The following is a 20,905-nucleotide window of genomic DNA, read 5'->3' on the forward strand; positions in this document are numbered from 1 at the left end:
AGACACCAAGCCCAAGTTATATAATACCACTAGCAGCATCTGAACCAGACTGTTATACTGGCTGTCTGGTCTGTGTTATATAATACCACTAGCAGCATCTGAACCAGACTGTTATACTGGCTGTCTGGTCTGTGTTATATAATACCACTAGCAGCATCTGAACCAGACTGTTATACTGGCTGTCTGGTCTGTGTTATATAATACCACTAGCAGCATCTGAACCAGACTGTTATACTGGCTGTCTGGTCTGTGTTATATAATACCACTAGCAGCATCTGAACCAGACTGTTATACTGGCTGTCTGGTCTGTGTTATATAATACCACTAGCAGCATCTGAACCAGACTGTTATACTGGCTGTCTGGTCTGTGTTATATAATACCACTAGCAGCATCTGAACCAGACTGTTATACTGGCTGTCTGGTCTGTGTTATATAATACCACTAGCAGCATCTGAACCAGACTGTTATACTGGCTGTCTGGTCTGTGTTATATAATACCACTAGCAGCATCTGAACCAGACTGTTATACTGGCTGTCTGGTCTGTGTTATATAATACCACTAGCAGCATCTGAACCAGACTGTTATACTGGCTGTCTGGTCTGTGTTATATAATACCACTAGCAGCATCTGAACCAGACTGTTATACTGGCTGTCTGGTCTGTGTTATATAATACCACTAGCAGCATCTGAACCAGACTGTTATACTGGCTGTCTGGTCTGTGTTATATAATACCACTAGCAGCATCTGAACCAGACTGTTATACTGGCTGTCTGGTCTGTGTTATATAATACCACTAGCAGCATCTGAACCAGACTGTTATACTAGCTGTCTGGTCTGTGTTATATAATACCACTAGCAGCATCTGAACCAGACTGTTATACTGGCTGTCTGGTCTGTGTTATATAATACCACTAGCAGCATCTGAACCAGACTGTTATACTGGCTGTCTGGTCTGTGTTTCATAAATGTGCAATGAGCATAAAACACAATTACATAAGGAATTGGCAACTCTTTGTAATTGTGAGAGATAAACATGTTATCCAGGTAGGCCACATGATTTCAACATGGAAAGGAAGTAAACAGGCTGTTGTTTAAACAGTTGGAGACAGACTGTTGTAGCTTGTTAACAAGCTAATAGAGCCAGGTTGACTAGACATATTAAGGTATGCTGGCTACCCACTAGCATGTGGGCTTATGCTGCAGAGATGGTTGATGAGATCTGTGCTAATTGTCTATAATGTCTGCTACCAGAAGTTGGTCGTTATTAGTGAATGTGCATTATGCTTCTGCTGAGAATTATTTACTAAAAAGGGCATTTTTCATATACATCACTGATCTGGAGTTCAAGTCTTATTACAGAAACGCAGGTTAAACTATTTTTTATAAAATCATGAAACTATGAGTGGGTCTTGTGGAAGGCTTGTATTTAACCTAGGTATTTAACACAAGCCCTGAAGTGATTAGATTATTCCTGACTGTTTGAAATGCTGTGTATGGATCTTTAAATCCCATAACGACACTTAGATGTTTTTATTTAAGAAGGCAAGTCAGATAACAGATTCTTATTTACAATGACGACCTACCCCGGTTAAACCCTAACCCTACCCTGGTTAAACCCTAACCCTAACCCTAGTTAAACCCTAACCCTAGTTAAACCCTAACCCTACCCCGGCTAAACCCTAACCCTACCCTGGTTAAACCCTAACCCTAGTTAAACCCTAACCCTAACCCTAGTTAAACCCTAACCCTACCCCGGCTAAACCCTAACCCTACCCCGGCTAAACCCTAACCCTACCCCGGTTAAACCCTAACCCTACCCCGGTTAAACCCTAACCCTAACCTGGTTAAACCCTAACCCTACCCTGGTTAAACCCTAACCCTAACCTGGTTAAACCCTAACCCTAACCTGGTTAAACCCTAACCCTAACCCTACCCTGGTTAAACCCTAACCCTACCCTGGTTAAACCCTAACCTGGTTAAACCCTAACCCTAACCCTAGTTAAACCCTAACCCTAACCCTAGTTAAACCCTAACCCTACCCTGGTTAAACCCTAACCCTAACCTGGTTAAACCCTAACCCTAACCCTACCCTGGTTAAACCCTAACCCTACCCTGGTTAAACCCTAACCCTACCCTGGTTAAACCCTAACCCTAACCCTAGTTAAACCCTAACCCTACCCCGGTTAAACCCTAACCCTAACCCGGTTAAACCCTAACCCTAACCTGGTTAAACCCTAACCCTACCCTGGTTAAACCCTAACCCTACCCTGGTTAAACCCTAACCCTAACCTGGTTAAACCCTAACCCTAACCCTACCCTGGTTAAACCCTAACCCTACCCTGGTTAAACCCTAACCCTAACCCGGTTAAACCCTAACCCTAACCTGGTTAAACCCTAACCCTAACCCTAGTTAAACCCTAACCCTAACCCTGGTTAAACCCTAACCCTACCCTGGTTAAACCCTAACCCTAACCTGGTTAAACCCTAACCCTAACCCTACCCTGGTTAAACCCTAACCCTACCCTGGTTAAACCCTAACCCTACCCTGGTTAAACCCTAACCCTAACCCTAGTTAAACCCTAACCCTAACCTGGTTAAACCCTAACCCTACCCTGGTTAAACCCTAACCCTACCCTGGTTAAACCCTAACCCTAACCCTACCCTGGTTAAACCCTAACCCTACCCTGGTTAAACCCTAACCCTACCCCGGTTAAACCCTAACCCTACCCCGGTTAAACCCTAACCCTATCCTGGTTAAACCCTAACCCTACCCTGGTTAAACCCTAACCCTAACCCTAGTTAAACCCTAACCCTAACCTGGTTAAACCCTAACCCTACCCTGGTTAAACCCTAACCCTACCCTGGTTAAACCCTAACCCTAACCCTACCCTGGTTAAACCCTAACCCTACCCTGGTTAAACCCTAACCCTACCCCGGTTAAACCCTAACCCTACCCCGGTTAAACCCTAACCCTAACCTGGTTAAACCCTAACCCTAACCCTACCCTGGTTAAACCCTAACCCTAACCTGGTTAAACCCTAACCCTACCCTGGTTAAACCCTAACCCTAACCTGGTTAAACCCTAACCCTAACCTGGTTAAACCCTAACCCTACCCTGGTTAAACCCTAACCCTACCCTGGTTAAACCCTAACCCTACCCTGGTTAAACCCTAACCCTAACCCTACCCTGGTTAAACCCTAACCCTAACCTGGTTAAACCCTAACCCTACCCTGGTTAAACCCTAACCCTAACCTGGTTAAACCCTAACCCTAACCTGGTTAACTCCTCTAGTACTGAGATGCAGGGTCTTAGACCGCTGTGATACAGCCTGGAATGGAACCAGGGTCTGTAGTGACTCCTCTAGTACTGAGATGCAGGGCCTTAGACCGCTGTGATACAGCCTGGAATGGAACCAGGGTCTGTAGTGACTCCTCTAGTACTGAGATGCAGGGTCTTAGACCGCTGTGATACAGCCTGGAATGGAACCAGGGTCTGTAGTGACACCTCTAGTACTGAGATGCAGGGCCTTAGACCAGGGTCTGTAGTGACTCCTCTAGTACTGAGATGCAGGGTCTTAGACCGCTGTGATACAGCCTGGAATGGAACCAGGGTCTGTAGTGACTCCTCTAGCACTGAGATGCAGGGTCTTAGACCGCTGTGATACAGCCTGGAATGGAACCAGGGTCTGTAGTGACTCCTCTAGCACTGAGATGCAGGGTCTTAGACCGCTGTGATACAGCCTGGAATGGAACCAGGGTCTGTAGTGACTCCTCTAGTACTGAGATGCAGGGTCTTAGACCGCTGTGATACAGCCTGGAATGGAACCAGGGTCTGTAGTGACTCCTCTAGCACTGAGATGCAGGGTCTTAGACCGCTGTGATACAGCCTGGAATGGAACCAGGGTCTGTAGTGACTCCTCTAGCACTGAGATGCAGGGTCTTAGACCGCTGTGATACAGCCTGGAATGGAACCAGGGTCTGTAGTGACTCCTCTAGCACTGAGATGCAGGGTCTTAGACCGCTGCGCCACTCTGGAGCCCCAATAATAAACTTAGAGACATGGTGAACGCATGTATATGATCATTAGGCCATATCACCCAGCCCTATTCAGCGGAACAATAACAGTCTCTGTGGATGAGCTGGGATCAGATTGGCCTGTTAGATGATAAATTAGATGCAGCTCTTGAAATACATAAACCCCCCCCTTTCCAGTTTTGAATATGATAACTGATGATCAAATGGGCCCCTTGTTGACTACACCTTTAGATAGCTGGCCATTACACTAACTTACCAATCAAAAACATCTTTTGCTGACATGGGCTAATTGATCTACAGCACAACCACATTTCTAAATCGCACCTTGTGTATCTATTATTCTCTCTCTCAACAGTAAGTTGAGAACCTGACTGAGTTCCTAAAAAACAACTAGTGTTGCCCATCCCTGCTGTAGACTATGGAGAGAGACCTTAAGACCAGAGACCTTAAGACCAGAGACCTTAAGACCAGAGACCTTAAGGCCAGAGACCTTAAGGCCAGAGACCTTAAGACCAGAGACCTTAAGACCAGAGACCTTAAGACCAGAGACCTTAAGACCAGAGACCTTAAGACCAGAGACCTTAAGACCAGAGACCTTAAGACCAGAGACCTTAAGACCAGAGACCTTAAGACCAGAGACCTTAAGACCAGAGACCTTAAGACCAGAGACCTTAAGACCAGAGACCTTAAGACCAGAGACCTTAAGACCAGAGACATTAAGACCAGAGACATTAAGACCAGAGACCTTAAGACCAGAGACCTTAAGACCAGAGACCTTAAGACCAGAGACATGACCTGGTCAGAAGTACTGTACTATAGAGGGAACAAGGTGCCATTTCAGATGGAGACTCTTTGGCTCTGATTGGGAACTTCCTCTTACCTTTCATTCAAAATATCATTCAGGGTACTGAGGATGGTATCCAACTGTTTCACCAGGGCCTGGTGGGAGAGAGGGAGGGCGACAGAGAGAAGGGGGAGGGCGAGAGAGAGAGAGAGAGAAGGGGGAGGGCCGAGAAGAGAGAGAGAGAGAAGGGGGAGGGCGAGAGAGAGAGAGAGAGAAGGGGGAGGGCGAGAGAGAGAGAGAGAGAAGGGGGAGGGCGAGAGAGAGAGAGAGAGAGGGGAGGGTCGCTGAGAGAGAGGAGAAGGGGAGGGCGAGAGAGTATGAAGAAGGGGGAGGGCGAAGAGATAGAGAGGGGGATGCGAGAGAGAGAAGGGGGAGGGCGAGAGAGAGAGGAGGGGGAGGGCGAGAGAGAGAGAGAAGGGGGAGGGCGAGAGAGAGAGAGAGAGAAGGGGGAGGGCGAGAGAGAGAAGGGGGAGGGCGAGAGAGAGAAGGGGGAGGGCGAGAGAGAGAAGGGGGAGGGCGAGAGAGAGAAGGGGGAGGGCGAGAGAGAGAAGTGGGAGGGCGAGAGAGAGAAGGGGGAGGGCGAGAGAGAGAAGGGGGAGGGCGAGAGAGAGAAGGGGGAGGGTGAGAGAGAGAAGGGGGAGGGCGAGAGAGAAGGGGGAGGGCGAGAGAGAGGAACACAGTCAGTGTCAAACAGGGAGAGAACACAGTTCTACAGTGGAGCTGCACCACCACTACCCCTGGTAAACACACTGCTCAAAAAAATAAAGGGAACACTTAAACAACACATCCTAGATCTGAATGAAAGAAATAATCTTATTAAATACTTTTTTCTTTACATAGTTGAATGTGCTGACAACAAAAATCACGCAAAAATAATCAATGGAAATCCAATTTATCAACCCATGGAGGTCTGGATTTGGAGTCACACTCAAAATTAAAGTGGAAAACCACACTACAGGCCGATCCAACTTTGATGTAATGTCCTTAAAACAAGTCAAAATGAGGCTCAGTAGTGTGTGTGGCCTCCACGTGCCTGTATGACCTCCCTACAACGCCTGGGCATGCTCCTGATGAGGTGGCGGATGGTCTCCTGAGGGATCTCCTCCCAGACCTGGACTAAAGCATCCGCCAACTCCTGGACAGTCTGTGGTGCAACGTGGCGTTGGTGGATGGAGCGAGACATGATGTCCCAGATGTGCTCAATTGGATTCAGGTCTGGGGAACGGGCGGGCCAGTCCATAGCATCAATGCCTTCCTCTTGCAGGAACTGCTGACACTCCAGCCACATGAGGTCTAGCATTGTCTTGCATTAGGAGGAACCCAGGGCCAACCGCACGAGCATATGGTCTCACAAGGGGTTGAGGATCTCATCTCGGTACCTAATGGCAGTCAGGCTACCTCTGGCGAGCACATGGAGGGCTGTGCGGCCCCCCAAAGAAATGCCACCCCACACCATGACTGACCCACCGCCAAACCGGTCATGCCGGAGGATGTTGCAGGCAGCAGAACGTTCTCCACGGCGTCTCCAGACTCTGTCACGTCTGCCACATGTGCTCAGTGTGAACCTGCTTTCATCTGTGAAGAGCACAGGGCGCCAGTGGCGAATTTGCAAATCTTGGTGTTCTCTGGCAAATGCCAAACGTCCTGCACGGTGTTGGGCTGTAAGCACAACCCCCACCTGTGGACATCGGGCCCTCAAACCACCCTCATGGAGACTGTTTCTGACCGTTTGAGCAGACATGGAATAAATGTTGTGGATCTTAATGTTTTTCCTCATAATCCTGGATTATCGGACCACCATTTTATTGCGTTTACAATTGCAACAAATAATCTGCTTGGACCCCAACCAAGGAAGATTAAAAGTCGCGCTATAAATTCTCAGACAACCCAAAGATTCCTTGATGCCCTTCCAGACTCCCTCTGCCTACCCAAGGACGTCAGAGGACAAGAATCAGTTAACCACCTAACCGAGGAACTCAATTCAACCTTGCGCAATACCCTAGATGCAGTTGCACCCCTAAAAATTAAAAACATCTGTCATAAGAAACTAGCTCCCTGGTATACAGAAAATACACGAGCTCTGAAGCAAGCTTCCAGAAAATTGGAACGGAAATGGCGCCACACTAAACTGGAAGTCTTCCGACTAGCTTGGAAAGACAGTACCGTGCAGTATCGAAGAGCCCTCACTGCTGCACGATCATCCTATTTTTCCAACTTAATTGAGGAAATTAAGAACAATCCGAAATTTCTTTTTGACACTGTCGCAAAGCTAACTAAAAAGCAGCATTCGCAAATGGAGGATGGCTTTCACTTCAGCAGTAATAAATTTATGAACTTTTTTGAGGAAAAGATCATGATCATTAGAAAGCAAATTACGGACTCCTCTTTAAATCTGGGTATTCCTCCAGGGCTTCATTGTCCAGAGTCTGCACAACTCTGCCAGGACCTTGGCTCAAGGGAGATACTAAAGTGTTTTAGTACTATATCTCTTGACACAATGATGAAAATAATCATGGCCTCCAAACCCTCAAGCTGCATACTGGACCCTATTCCAACTAAACTACTGAAAGAGCTGCTTCCTGTGCTTGGCCCTCCTATGTTGAACATAATAAACGGCTCTCTATCCACCGGATGTGTACCAAGCTCACTAAAAGTGGCAGTAATAAAGTCTCTCTTGAAAAAGCCGAATCTTGACCCAGAAATTATAAAAAACTATCGGCCTATATCGAATCTTCCATTCCTCTCAAAAATTTTAGAAAAGGTTGTTGCGCAGCAACTCACTGCCTTCCTGAAGACAAACAATGTATACGAAACGCTTCAGTCTGGTTTTAGACCCCATCATAGCACTGAGACTGCACTTGTGAAGGTGGTAAATGACCTTTTAATGACGTCAGACCGAGGCTCTGCATCTGTCCTCATGCTCCTAGATCTTAGTGCCGCTTTTGATACCATCGATCACCACATTCTTTTGGAGAGATTGGAAACCCAAATTGGTCTACATGGACAAGTTCTGGCCTGGTTTAGATCTTATCTGTCGGAAAGATATCAGTTTGTCTCTGTGAATGGTTCGTCCTCTGACAAATCAATTGTAAATTTCGGTGTTCCTCAAGGTTCCGTTCTAGGACCACTATTGTTTTCACTATATATTTTACCTCTTGGGGATGTCATTCGAAAACATAATGTTAAATTTCACTGCTATGCGGACGACACACAGCTGTACATTTCAATGAAACATGGTGAAGCCCCAAAATTGCCCTCGCTAGAAGCCTGTGTTTCAGACATAAGGAAGTGGATGGCTGCAAATTTTCTACTTTTAAACTCGGACAAAACAGAGATGCTTGTCCTAGGTCCCAAGAAACAAAGAGATCTTCTGTTGAATCTGACAATTAATCTGGATGGTTGTACAGTCGTCTCAAATAAAACTGTGAAGGACCTCGGCGTTACTCTGGACCCTGATCTCTCTTTTGAAGAACATATCAAGACTGCTTCAAGGACAGCTTTTTTCCATCTACGTAACATTGCAAAAATCAGAAACTTTCTGTCCAAAAATGACGCAGAAAAATTTATCCATGCTTTTGTTACTTCTAGGCTCGACTACTACAATGCTCTACTTTCCGGCTACCCGGATAAAGCACTAAACAAACTTCAGTTAGTGCTAAATACGGCTGCTAGAATCCTGACTAGAACCAAAAAATTTGATCATATTACTCCAGTGCTAGCTTCCCTACACTGGCTTCCTGTTAAGGCAAGGGCTGATTTCAAGGTTTTACTGCTAACCTACAAAGCATTACATGGGCTTGCTCCTACCTATCTTTCCGATTTGGTCCTGCCGTACATACCTACACGTACGCTACGGTCACAAGACGCAGGCCTCCTAATTGTCCCTAGAATTTCTAAGCAAACGGCTGGAGGTAGGGCTTTCTCCTATAGAGCTCCATTTTTATGGAATGGTCTGCCTACCCATGTGAGAGACGCAGACTCAGTCTCAACCTTTAAGTCTTTACTGAAGACTTATCTCTTCAGTAGGTCCTATGATTAAGTATAGTCTGGCCCAGGAGTGTGAAGGTGAACGGAAAGGCTGGAGCAACGAACCGCCCTTGCTGTCTCTGCCTTGTCGGTTCCCCTCTTCCCACTGGGATTCTCTGCCTCTAACCCTTTTACAGGGGCTGAGTCACTGACTTACTGGTGTTCTTCCATGCCGTCCATGGGAGGGGTGCGTCACTTGAGTAGGTTGAGCCACTGACGTGGTCTTCCTGTCTGGGTTGGCGCCCCCCCCTTGGGTTGTGCCGTGGCGGACATCTTTGTGGGCTATACTCGGCCTTGTCTTCGGACGGTAAGTTGGTGGTTGTAGATATCCCTCTAGTGGTGTGGGGGCTGTGCTTTGGCAAAGTGGGTGGGGTTATATCCTGCCTGTTTGGCCCTGTCCGGGGGTATCATCGGATGGGGCCACAGTGTCTTCTGATCCCTCCTGTCTCAGCCTCCAGTATTTATGCTGCAGTAGTTTATGTGTCGGGGGGCTAGGGTCAGTCTGTTACATCTGGAGTATTCTCTTGTCTTATCCGGTGTCCTGTGTGAATGTAAATATGCTCTCTCTAATTCTCTCTTTCTTTCTTTCTCTCGGAGGACCTGAGCCCTAGGACTACCTGGCATGATGACTCCTTGCTGTCCCCAGTCCACCTGGCCATGCTGCTGCTCCAGTTTCAACTGTTCTGCCTGCGGCTACGGAACCCTGACCTGTTCACCGGACGTGCTTGTTGCACCCTCGACAATTACTATGATTATTATTATTTGACCATGCTGGTCATTTACGAACATTTTAACATCTTGACCATGTTCTGTTATAATATCCACCCGGCACAGCCAGAAGAGGACTGGCCACCCCTCATAGCCTGGTTCCTCTCTAGGTTTCTTCCTAGGTTTTTGGCCTTTCTCAGGAGTTTCTCCTAGGGAGTTTTTCCCAGCCACCGTGCTTCTTTCACATGCATTGCTTGCTGTTTGGGGTTTTAGGCTGGGTTTCTGTACAGCACTTTGAGATTTCAGCTGATGTACGAAGGGCTATATAAATAAATTTGATTTGATTTGATTTGACATGCACATTTGTGGCCTGCTGGAAGTCATTTTGCAGGGCTCTGGCAGTGCTCCTCCTGCTCCTCCTTGCACAAAGGCGGAGGTAGCGGTCCTGCTGCTGGGTTGTTGCCCTCCTACGGCCTCCTCCACGTCTCCTGATGTACTGGCCTGTCTCCTGGTAGCGCCTCCATGCTCGGGATACTACGCTGACAGACACAGCAAACCTTCTTGCCACAGCTCGCATTGATGTGCCATCCTGGATGAGCTGCACTACCTGAGCCACTTGTGTGGGTTGTAGACTCCGTCTCATGCTACCACTAGAGTGAAAGCACCGCCAGCATTCAAAAGTGACCAAAACATCAGCCAGGAAGCATAGGAACTGAGAAGTGGTCTGTGGTTTCCACCTGCAGAACCACTCCTTTATTGGGGGTGTCTTGCTAACTGCCTATAATTTCCACCTGTTGTCTATTCCATTTGCACAACAGCATGTGAAATTTATTGTCAATCAGTGTTGCTTCCTAAGTGGACAGTTTGATTTCACAGAAGTGTGATTGACTTGGAGTTACATTGTGTTGTTTAAGTGTTCCATAATTTTTTTTGAGCAGTGTACAAACCCTCCAGTCTAAACACAGCCCTGGTAAACACAGCCCCTCCAGTCTAAACACAGCCCTGGTAAACACAGCCCCTCCAGTCTAAACACAGCCCTGGTAAACACAACCCCTCCAGTCTAAACACAGCCCTGGTAAATACAACCCCTCCAGTCTAAACATGATTTACATGATTTATTTCAGATTTAATTTATTTTATCACATTCCCAGTGGGTCAGAAGCTTACATACACTCAATTAGTATTTGGTAGCATTGCCTTTAAATTGTTTAACTTGGGTCAAACATTTCGGGTAGCCTTCCACAAGCTTCCCACAATAAGTTGGGTGAATTTTGGCCCATTCCTCCTGACAGAGCTGGTGTAACTGAGTCAGGTTTGTAGGCCTCCTTGCTCGCACACGCTTTTTCAGTTCTGCCCACAAATGTTCTATAGGATTGAGGTCAGGGCTTGGTGATGGCCACTCCAATACCTTGACTTTGTTGTCCTTAAGCCGTTTTGCCACAACTTTGGAAGTATGCTTGGGGTCATTGTCCATTTGGAAGACCCATTTGCGACCAAGCATTTAACTTCCTGACTGATGTCTTGAGATGTTGCTTCAATATATCCACATCATTTTCCTACCTCATGATGCCATTTATTTTGTTAAGTGCACCAGTCTCTCCTGCAGCAAAGCACCCCCACAACATGATGCTGCCACCCCCGTGCTTCACGGTTGGGATGGTGTTCTTCGGCTTGCAAGCCTCCACCTTTTTCCACCAAACGAGGATGGTCATTATGAGCAATCAGTTCTATTTTCGTTTCATTAGACCAGAGGACATTTCTCCAAAAAGTACAATCTTAGTCCCCATGTGCAGTTGCAAACCCTAGTCTGTCTTTTTTATGGCGGTTTTGGAGCAGTGGCTTCTTTCTTGCTGAGTGGCCTTTCAGGCTATGTTGATATAGGACTCATATTGTGGGTATAGATACTTTTGTACCCATTTCGTCCAGCATCTTCACAAGGTCCTTTGCTGCTGTTCTGGGATTGATTTGCACTTTTCGCACCAAAGTACGTTAATCTCTAGGAGACAGAACGTGTCTCCTTTCTGAGCGGATGACGGCTGCGTGGTCCCATGGTGTTTATACTTCCATACTATTGTTTGTATAGATGAACGTGGCACCTTCAGGCGTTTGGAAATTGTTCCCAAGGATGAACCAGACTTGTGGAGGTCTACAATTATTTTTCTGAGGTCTAGGCTGATTTCTTTTGAGTTTCCCAAGATGTCAAGCAAAGAGGCACTGAGTTTGAAGGTAGGCCTTGAAATACATCCACAGGTACACCTCCAATTGACTCAAATGATGTCAATTGGCCTATCAGAAGCTTCTGAAGCCATGACATCATTTTCTGTCATTTTCCAAGTTGTTTAAAGGCACAGTCAACTTAGTGTATGTAAACTTCTGACCCACTGGAATTGTGATACAGTGAATTATAAGTGATATAATCTGTGTGTAAACAATTGTTGGAAAAATTACTTGTCATGCACAAAGTAGATGTCCTAACCGACTTGCCAAAACTATAATTTGGTAAGACATTTGTGGACTAGTTGAAAAACGAGTTTTAATGACTCCAACCTAAGTGTATGTAAACTTTTTAACTGTAGATATGATTGATGACCTCACCACTTTGTTGTCAGAGTGAGTGATGAACTCCCGGAGCTGTCTGACAGTGGCCAGCCGGCGGTCCCTGTCCTCCTCACGGGACACACGGCGCAGGAGGTTGGACAGGCGAGACTCATCGGAGTGAGACATCCCTCTGTCTGTAAGGGGGGGACAGAGAGAGGGATGGAAAGAACAAGAAAGAGGGAGAGTGGGCAGGATGTAAAGAGAGATGGAGAAAGAGATTGAAAGAGGAGAATGGAGAGATGAAATGGAGATCAGAAATAGAATTCAGCAATTGTGCCATTATATCTAGGAGAACCAAGTAGTGGTTTCCAAACCCATCCTCAGAACCCCCAGATGTTCCAGAGATTTGATCTATTCCCCAGCTAGCACCTGATTCAACTGGTCAACCAATCATCAAGCCCTTGACTAGGTGAATCAGGTGTATTAAGACTGGGGAGAGGTTTGACGACAGCCCCCGGGGAGAGGGTTGACGACAGCCCCCGGGGAGAGGGTTGACGACAGCCCCCCGGGGAGAGGGCTGACGACAGCACCCGGGGAGAGGGTTGACGACAGCCCCCGGGGAGAGGGTTGACGACAGCCCCCGGGGAGAGGGTTGACGACAGCCCCCGGGGAGAGGGTTGACGACAGCCCCCGGGGAGAGGGCTGACGACAGCCCCCGGGGAGAGGGTTGACGACAGCCCCCGGGGAGAGGGTTGACGACAGCCCCCGGGGAGAGGGTTGACGACAGCCCCATGGGGAGAGGGTTGACGACAGCCCCATGGGGAGAGGGGTGACGACAGCCCCCCGGGGAGAGGGTTGACGACAGCCCCCCGGGGAGAGGGGTGACGACAGCCCCCCGGGGAGAGGGGTGACGACAGCCCCCCGGGGAGAGGGGTGACGACAGCCCCCCGGGGAGAGGGTTGACGACAGCCCCCCGGGGAGAGGGCTGACGACAGCCCCCCGGGGAGAGGGGTGACGACAGCCCCCCGGGGAGAGGGGTGACGACAGCCCCCCGGGGAGAGGGGTGACGACAGCCCCCCGGGGAGAGGGTTGACGACAGCCCCCGGGGAGAGGGCTGACGACAGCCCCCGGGGAGAGGGTTGACGACAGCCCCATGGGGAGAGGGTTGACGACAGCCCCCGGGGAGAGGGTTGACGACAGCCCCCGGGGAGAGGGTTGACGACAGCCCCCCGGGAGAGGGTTGACGACAGCCCCCCGGGAGAGGGTTGACGACAGCCCCCCGGGAGAGGGTTGACGACAGCCCCCCGGGAGAGGGTTGACGACAGCCCCCGGGGAGAGGGTTGACGACAGCCCCCCGGGGAGAGGGCTGACGACAGCCCCCCGGGGAGAGGGTTGACGACAGCCCCCCGGGGAGAGGGGTGACGACAGCCCCCGGGGAGAGGGTTGACGACAGCCCCCGGGGAGAGGGTTGACGACAGCCCCCCGGGGAGAGGGTTGACGACAGCCCCCCGGGGAGAGGGGTGACGACAGCCCCTGGTGTAGACTGTATACTCACCGTGGGATTTCCTCATGTCCTTAGAAGCTAAAGCACGGTTTCCATGCTGCTGAAAAGTGGTCAAATCGGCGGTCGCATCGTTGATCCTCAACTCTTGCCCCAACGACTTCCAACCAAAAGTATCATCACTGAACCCTCCTGCAGCTTCATATCCTCCTGGAGACAGAGATGGGGAAACACATGAGAGGGGAGAGAGGAGGAGGAGAGTGGAGAGCGTTAGTCTTCCACCAGAAAGCATACGGTGTTAGCTCCACCAGAGCCAGTGTTCTGGTTATACAGTCAACGAAGCACAGAGAAACCAGCACCATCATTACTGCTGGTGTGAGTGGCCATTCCACTCAGCAGTCTCAGAAGGACACTTCCTGTCACTATGATAAACGCTGGCTGCACCAGAGATGCCGCTCTGTCGCACTACTTTTGACCAGGGCCCGTATCCACCAAGCGTCTCAGAGCGCCGATCTAGGATCAGTTTAACCTTTTTGATCATAATGAACAGGAGGACCTGATCCTAGATCATAATGAACAGATCCTAAATCAGAACCCCTACTCTGATATGTAAAAGAAATTGTCAGACTCCAGCCACCCAAGTCATAGACAGTTCTCTCTGCTACCGCCCGGCAAGCGGTACCGATGCACCAAGTCTGGAACCAACAGGACCCTGAACAGCTTCTATCCACAAATCATAAGACTGCTAAATAGTTAGTTAAATAGTTAACCAAGTCATCAGACTGATCAATAGTTAAATAATAGAACACAGACCATCTGTATTGACCCTTTTTACACTAACTATTTTGACTCATCACATACGCTGCTGTTACTGTTTATCCTGTTGCCTAGTCACTTTATCCCTGCCTAATTGTACATATCTACCGCAATTACCTCGTACTCTGCACATCGACTCAGTACTGGTACCCTGTGTATATAGCCAAGTTATCATTGACTCAGTAGTGGTACCCTGTGTATATAGCCAAGTTATCATTGACTCTGTAGTGGTACCCTGTGTATATAGCCAAGATATCATTGACTCGATACTGGTACCCCGTGTATATAGCCAAGTTATCATTGACTCAGTAGTGGTACCATGTGTATATAGCCAAGTTATCATTGACTCTGTAGTGGTACCCTGTGTATATAGCCAAGTTATCATTGACTCAGTAGTGGTACCCTGTGTATATAGCCAAGATATCATTGACTCGATACTGGTACCCCGTGTATATAGCCAAGTTATCATTGACTCTGTACTGGTACCCCGTGTATATAACCAAGTAATCATTGACTGGGTACTGGTACCCTGTGTATATAACCAAGTTATCATTGACTGGGTACTGGTACCCCGTGTATATAGCCAAGTTATCATTGACTCAGTACTGGTACCCTGTGTATATAACCAAGTTATCATTGACTGGGTACTGGTACCCCGTGTATATAGCCAAGTAAGCATTGACTAGGTACTGGTACCCTGTGTATATAGCCAAGTAATCATTGACTGGGTACTGGTACCCTGTGTATATAGCCAAGTAATTATTGACTTGGTACTGGTACCCCGTGTATATAGCCAAGTAATTATTGACTTGGTACTGGTACCCCGTGTATATAGCCAAGTAATCATTGACTGGGTACTGGTACCCCGTGTATATAGCCAAGTAATCATTGACTGGGTACTGGTACCCCGTGTATATAACCACGTTATCATTGACTGGGTACTTTTTAAAATGTATTTTTTTATTATTTATTGAATATTCGAAACGTACAATGTACTTGCAGTGAAGCCGCTCAATAACTACATCATACCAGTCATCCAACAGATTCCCATTCAGAGCAACACACAGAAGCATCCAGAGTCAATGCCCTTCTCAATGCCCTTCTCCTTCTCACAGATCACTGCACCTGTTCATAGCCCATCTGTATGCAGCCCATCTATCTACCTCATCCCCATACTGTATTTATTTAGCTCCTTTTGCACCCCAGCATCTCTACTTGCACATCCATCTTTTGCACATCTACCATTCCAGTGTTTAATTGCCATATTGTAATTACTTCACCACCATGGCCTATTTATTGCCTTAATTCCCTTATTTTACCTAATTTGCACTCACTGTATATATACTTTTTGTTTTCTTTTGTTCTACTGTATTATTGACTGTATGTTTTGTTTACTCCATGTGTAACTCTGTGTTGTTGTATGTGTCGAACTGCTTTGCTTTATCTTGGCCAGGTCGCAGTTGTAAATGAGAACTTGTTCTCAACTAGCCTACCTTGTTAAATAAAGGTAAAATAAAATATCTGACTAAACTACACTTCCCCCGTTAGCTTACACACAGGTGTTAGGAGCGCAGTAGATGGCTAATTAGCACAGGTGGTCAAGCTCGGTCTTCCGTCAGTTTTCCGTAAACAAGCGTTGTAATATGGAGATATGGCCGTGAGGGAAAACTAACCCCAAGTAGTAGTAGTATAGAGAGAATAAGGTGCCATTGGGTCCTGGTCTAAAGTAGTGCACTACATAGGGAATAGGGTGCCATTGGGTCCTGGTCTAAAGTAGTGCACTACATAGGGAATAGGGTGCCATTGGGTCCTGGTCTAAAGTAGTGCACTACATAGGGAATAGGGTGCCATTGGGTCCTGGTCTAAAGTAGTGCACTACATAGGGAATAGGGTGCCATTGGGTCCTGGTCTAAAGTAGTGCACTACATAGGGAATAAGGTGCCATTTGGTCCTGGTCTAAAGTAGTGCACTACATAGGGAATAGGGTGCCATTGGGTCCTGGTCTAAAGTAGTGCACTACATAGGGAATAGGGTGCCATTGGGTCCTGGTCTAAAGTAGTGCACTACATAGGGAATAGGGTGCCATTGGGTCCTGGTCTAAAGTAGTGCACTACATAGGGAATAGGGTGCCATTGGAGACCCAGCCTTCTCTACCATCTGTGGGGGAACCCGGGGATTCACGGTGCTTTCCTTCTTCCAGATGCCTGGGACAGATACGCACTACAGAGACGAGAGGTCGCTTTCTCTTTCACTTCAACAGAAACGTAAGTCTGAGGACCCAGGAAGGAAAGAGGGAGAGAAGCTGGATGTGTCCTAAAGACACCACTACCAGTTTATTAGTCATTTACACAGAACACACTGGGTGTCTAGTCTACAGTCCAATGACATGATGACTACAGGTTGACCTCTGGACAATGTGACCATAACAATAGATACACTAATACAAACAGGGCCCTTGTCTAAAGCAGTGCACTATATATCAAATCAAACTTTATTTGTCACATGTTCTGAATACAACAAGTGTAGAGCTTACAGTGAAATGATTACTTACAAGCCCTTAACCAGTTCAAGAAGGGTTAAGAAATTATTTACCAAATAAACGAAAGTAAAAAATAAAAACACAATAACATAACGAGGCTATATACAGGGGGTACGGGTACTGAGTCAGTGCGCGGGGGTACAGTTTAGAAGTCATTTGTACATGTAGGTAGGGGTGAAGTGACTATGCATAGATATAGGGAATAGGGTGCCATTGGGCCCTGTTCTAAAGTAGTGCACTATATAGAGAATAGGGTGTAATTTCACACACAGCCGCTGTCAGGTGTGTCAGCATTTACTGCTAACCTGACCCCATAACAACCCAAGCCTGGACTCATGTACTGCTAACCTGACCCCATAACAACCCAAGCCTGGTCTCATGTACTGCTAACCTGACCCCATAACAACCCAAGCCTGGTCTCATGTACTGCTAACCTGACCCCATAACAACCCAAGCCTGGACTCATGTACTGCTAACCTGACCCCATAACAACCCAAGCCTGGACTCATGTACTGCTAACCTGACCCCATAACAACCCAAGCCTGGTCTCATGTACTGCTAACCTGACCCCATAACAACCCAAGCCTGGTCTCATGTACTGCTAACCTGACCCCATAACAACCCAAGCCTGGTCTCATGTACTGCTAACTTGACCCCATAACAACCCAAGCCTGGTCTCATGTACTGCTAACCTGACCCCATAACAACCCAAGCCTGGTCTCAGATCTGTTTGTGCCGTCTTGCCAACTAGCTCCTATGGTCTTTGTCACTTGTGTCCCTTGGCAAGGCGGCACAAACAGATCCGGAACCAGGCTACTATAATACACAGCACCCCTGCCTAGGTCGGCAGGCCTGAACCAGGCTACTATAATACACAGCACCCCTGCCTAGGTTGGTAGGCCTAAACCAGGCTACTATAATACACAGCACCCCTGCCTAGGTCGGCAGGCCTGAACCAGGCTACTATAATACACAGCACCCCTGCCTAGGTCGGCAGGCCTGAACCAGGCTACTATAATACACAGCACCCCTGCCTAGGTCGGCAGGCCTGAACCAGGCTACTATAATACACAGCACCCCTGCCTAGGTCGGCAGGCCTGAACCAGGCTACTATAATACACAGCACCCCTGCCTAGGTCGGCAGGCCTGAACCAGGCTACTATAATACACAGCACCTCTGCCTAGGTTGGCAGGCCTGTTACGAATCCCCTTTTACTCTTTAGAGCAATGGGTAGTAGGTCTGCCTACAGTGAGACCTGCAAGGGGTGTAACAGTCGTAGCTCACTTAAATCACTACAGTACCAACAACATGTTGCAGACAGGCAGTAGCACCCAACCCCAGCCCACTCCCACACACACCCCAACATGTTGCAGACAGGCAGTAGCACCCAACCCCAGCCCACACACACCCCAACATGTTGCAGACAGGCAGTAGCATCCAACCCCAGCCCACACACACCCCAACATGCTGCAGACAGGCAATAGCACCCAACCCCAGCCCACACACACCCCAACATGCTGCAGACAGAAGACAGTAACACCCACCACCTTCGTCCAGTGTGTCTGCAGTGTCTGGGAAGGCATCATTATGTAGGAGAGGTGGGGAGACAGGCCGGTCCGAGGTCGCTACTCCCACTGCTGTTGGGTCGTATACAGCTGCTGCAGCTGGACCCAGGTCTCTGGTGGCGATGCACTTCACACCGTCCTGGCTAGCTGCTGACACGCTGTCGCCTCTGAAGCAGGCGGACAGAGGAACAGACACACAGGGGGGGCAGGACACAAACACACAGTCAGGGCAACTTGAACGATGCTAAATGACTGTGGTTCAAAATTCTTATTTACAATGACGGCCTACCGGGGAACAGTGGGTTACCTGCCTTGTTCAGGGGCAGGAGGACAGATTTTTACCTTGTCAGCTCGGGGATTCGATCCAGCAACCTTGCCACCCCATCATAACTTATATGGACACACTCCCTACAGTTTGACAATCTCACCCCAATCTGGTTTACAAGTCTAGGATTTAACAACTGGATACATGGATGGAGAAATTATTCTAACTAATTTACAGCTCTGTAGAATAGTTTCTATAAGACTATGAGCATTTGTCTGAACAGAAACGTCAAATGGAGGTCTCAACTGAAGGAACGTTTTAACACCACCTCCCTCTCTTTGATCAAGAACTGATTAACTTGCATAATGTACTTTATTGATGTCCCTGTGCAATTCAAATCACGGAATTCAAACCGCTGACAGCATTGCGAAATCGCTTTCGTTTGCTGGTCCAAGGGTGGTACCGCGCAAACTAGTAAAGCTAGCAGGTTAGCAATCAGTTAGCAAGCGTTAAAACCCAGTAGCTAGTTAGTTCTCTTCTGGCTAGTTACTTTTGAGCGATTACTAGGTAGCCAATATCAACTGTCAAGCGGACGTTATCTAGTTAATCATTGTTGACCAGATAACGTTACACAAGACAGCAGGAAAGACAAACGTTGCCCACTGATGGCCAATCGTTCGGTAGCCAGCTAGAAAGACAATGTTGCCACACTATACGTTAGCACAGCATTTGATGTCAAATCAGTTTACTGTTCCGGGTACCACGTTATCAAAGCACAACCAACCAACGACTGGTACTGTAGCTATCTATTTAACAAGCTCTGGGGACAAAGGTGAAGAAAGCTAGAACCTAGCTAACGAACACTAGCCATAGTTAGCTGCTAGTTAGTTAGCTAGTTGGCTAACGTCATATGCTGCCACGATGTGGGCTTTGAGTTAACTAACGTCAGCAAGCCAACTAACGTTAACTAGCTGGCTACCAAGTGAAGGTAACATGTCATCTCAGTGACAATGAATACTGGCTAATACTGGCTAATAATAGTAATAACTAGCGATAGCTAGCTAACACCACTTCCACTGTTACCGAAATAGCTTCCAAGCATTGTCTTCTCTTACCAGGTTAGCTAGTTAGCCATGTATACCTAAACACGAGGAAAGCATAGCAATGCGGCAGGTTGTTTTGAGTCAGAAATGCGCAAAGTGTTGGTTAGCCTCGATAGTGTAGTTAGCTAATTTGGATAACGTTATCAAGCTTGAGCGTTAACTGACTTGTTTGCTGGCTAGCTACTGTTATCAAGCCATTTCCCTAACGTGTGGGAGCCAAAGTGTCTGACTAGCTAGCTAGCTAAATAAAGAAGCTGAGGTTAGGCCCAGCGAATCCCCGTTCTATTTTAGACTGTCTCCCCCGTGGCGCGATACCAACCTGGGCTGCCAATCATTCCAGTTTCGCTGCAGTTTGTGGGCGCTGCTAAGCCGAAACCCAAGGGCTTTACGGCTCATTACCTTTGCGAGAACAGCATGACCTGCTCTCAACGGGATTAAATTCCGTGAACAAGCGTATTTGCTCACTATCTGTTTATTCTATGTCCATTAATGGACCCGCTACAGCTATCGGTGTGCGTTATGTTTTGTGTCGGGTCGGGTCGGCCTCCTTCCTTTTTTTTCTCCTTTATTTTTTGTCTCCCACTCCTTCTTCGATTCTTGATGAAAGAGCCACTGGCCCCTTCTCTTTATAACAGCGCCATCTGCCGGACTTTAGAACGACCAAGAGCTGTGACTGCAACAGGTTTGGTCAAATAACCCAGAGATTTACCTAGCTAACTTCACTGACCCTCCAAAAAAACATACAAAAAATATAAACCGATGTTCATGTTCTCTTCTTCTTCTCAATCTCCTCTGCAGCTAGTTGTTTTTTTGCACATCGCTTGGAATATGCGTTGCTAAGCGACAGCATCAGGAGTGGGAGTGAGGAGAGAGCATGCATGCAGCAACAGAGGATGCAAGGTAAAGATGAGCAGAATTCAAAGCATTATGGTGTGTGTAGTAGTGCAAACTTTTATGTTTT

General features: G+C 47.7%; 1 protein-coding gene across 1 annotated transcript in view; it reads right to left on the reverse strand.

Annotated features, from left to right (window-relative positions):
* The window catches only part of LOC115181491 (serine/threonine-protein kinase SMG1-like), an 84,251-nt gene extending 63,776 nt beyond the window's left edge, over positions 1–20,475 (reverse strand). The window contains 5 exon segments of the mRNA XM_029743405.1: positions 4,919–4,977; positions 12,212–12,348; positions 13,710–13,865; positions 18,556–18,743; positions 20,264–20,475. Of these exon segments, the coding sequence (XP_029599265.1) occupies positions 4,919–4,977; positions 12,212–12,348; positions 13,710–13,865; positions 18,556–18,743; positions 20,264–20,340 (617 nt within the window). The 5' untranslated portion in view covers positions 20,341–20,475.
* Positions 20,476–20,905: the final 430 nt, after the last annotated feature.

Source organism: Salmo trutta, unplaced genomic scaffold (assembly GCF_901001165.1).
Source record: "Salmo trutta unplaced genomic scaffold, fSalTru1.1, whole genome shotgun sequence".
Lineage (NCBI taxonomy): Eukaryota > Metazoa > Chordata > Actinopteri > Salmoniformes > Salmonidae > Salmo > Salmo trutta.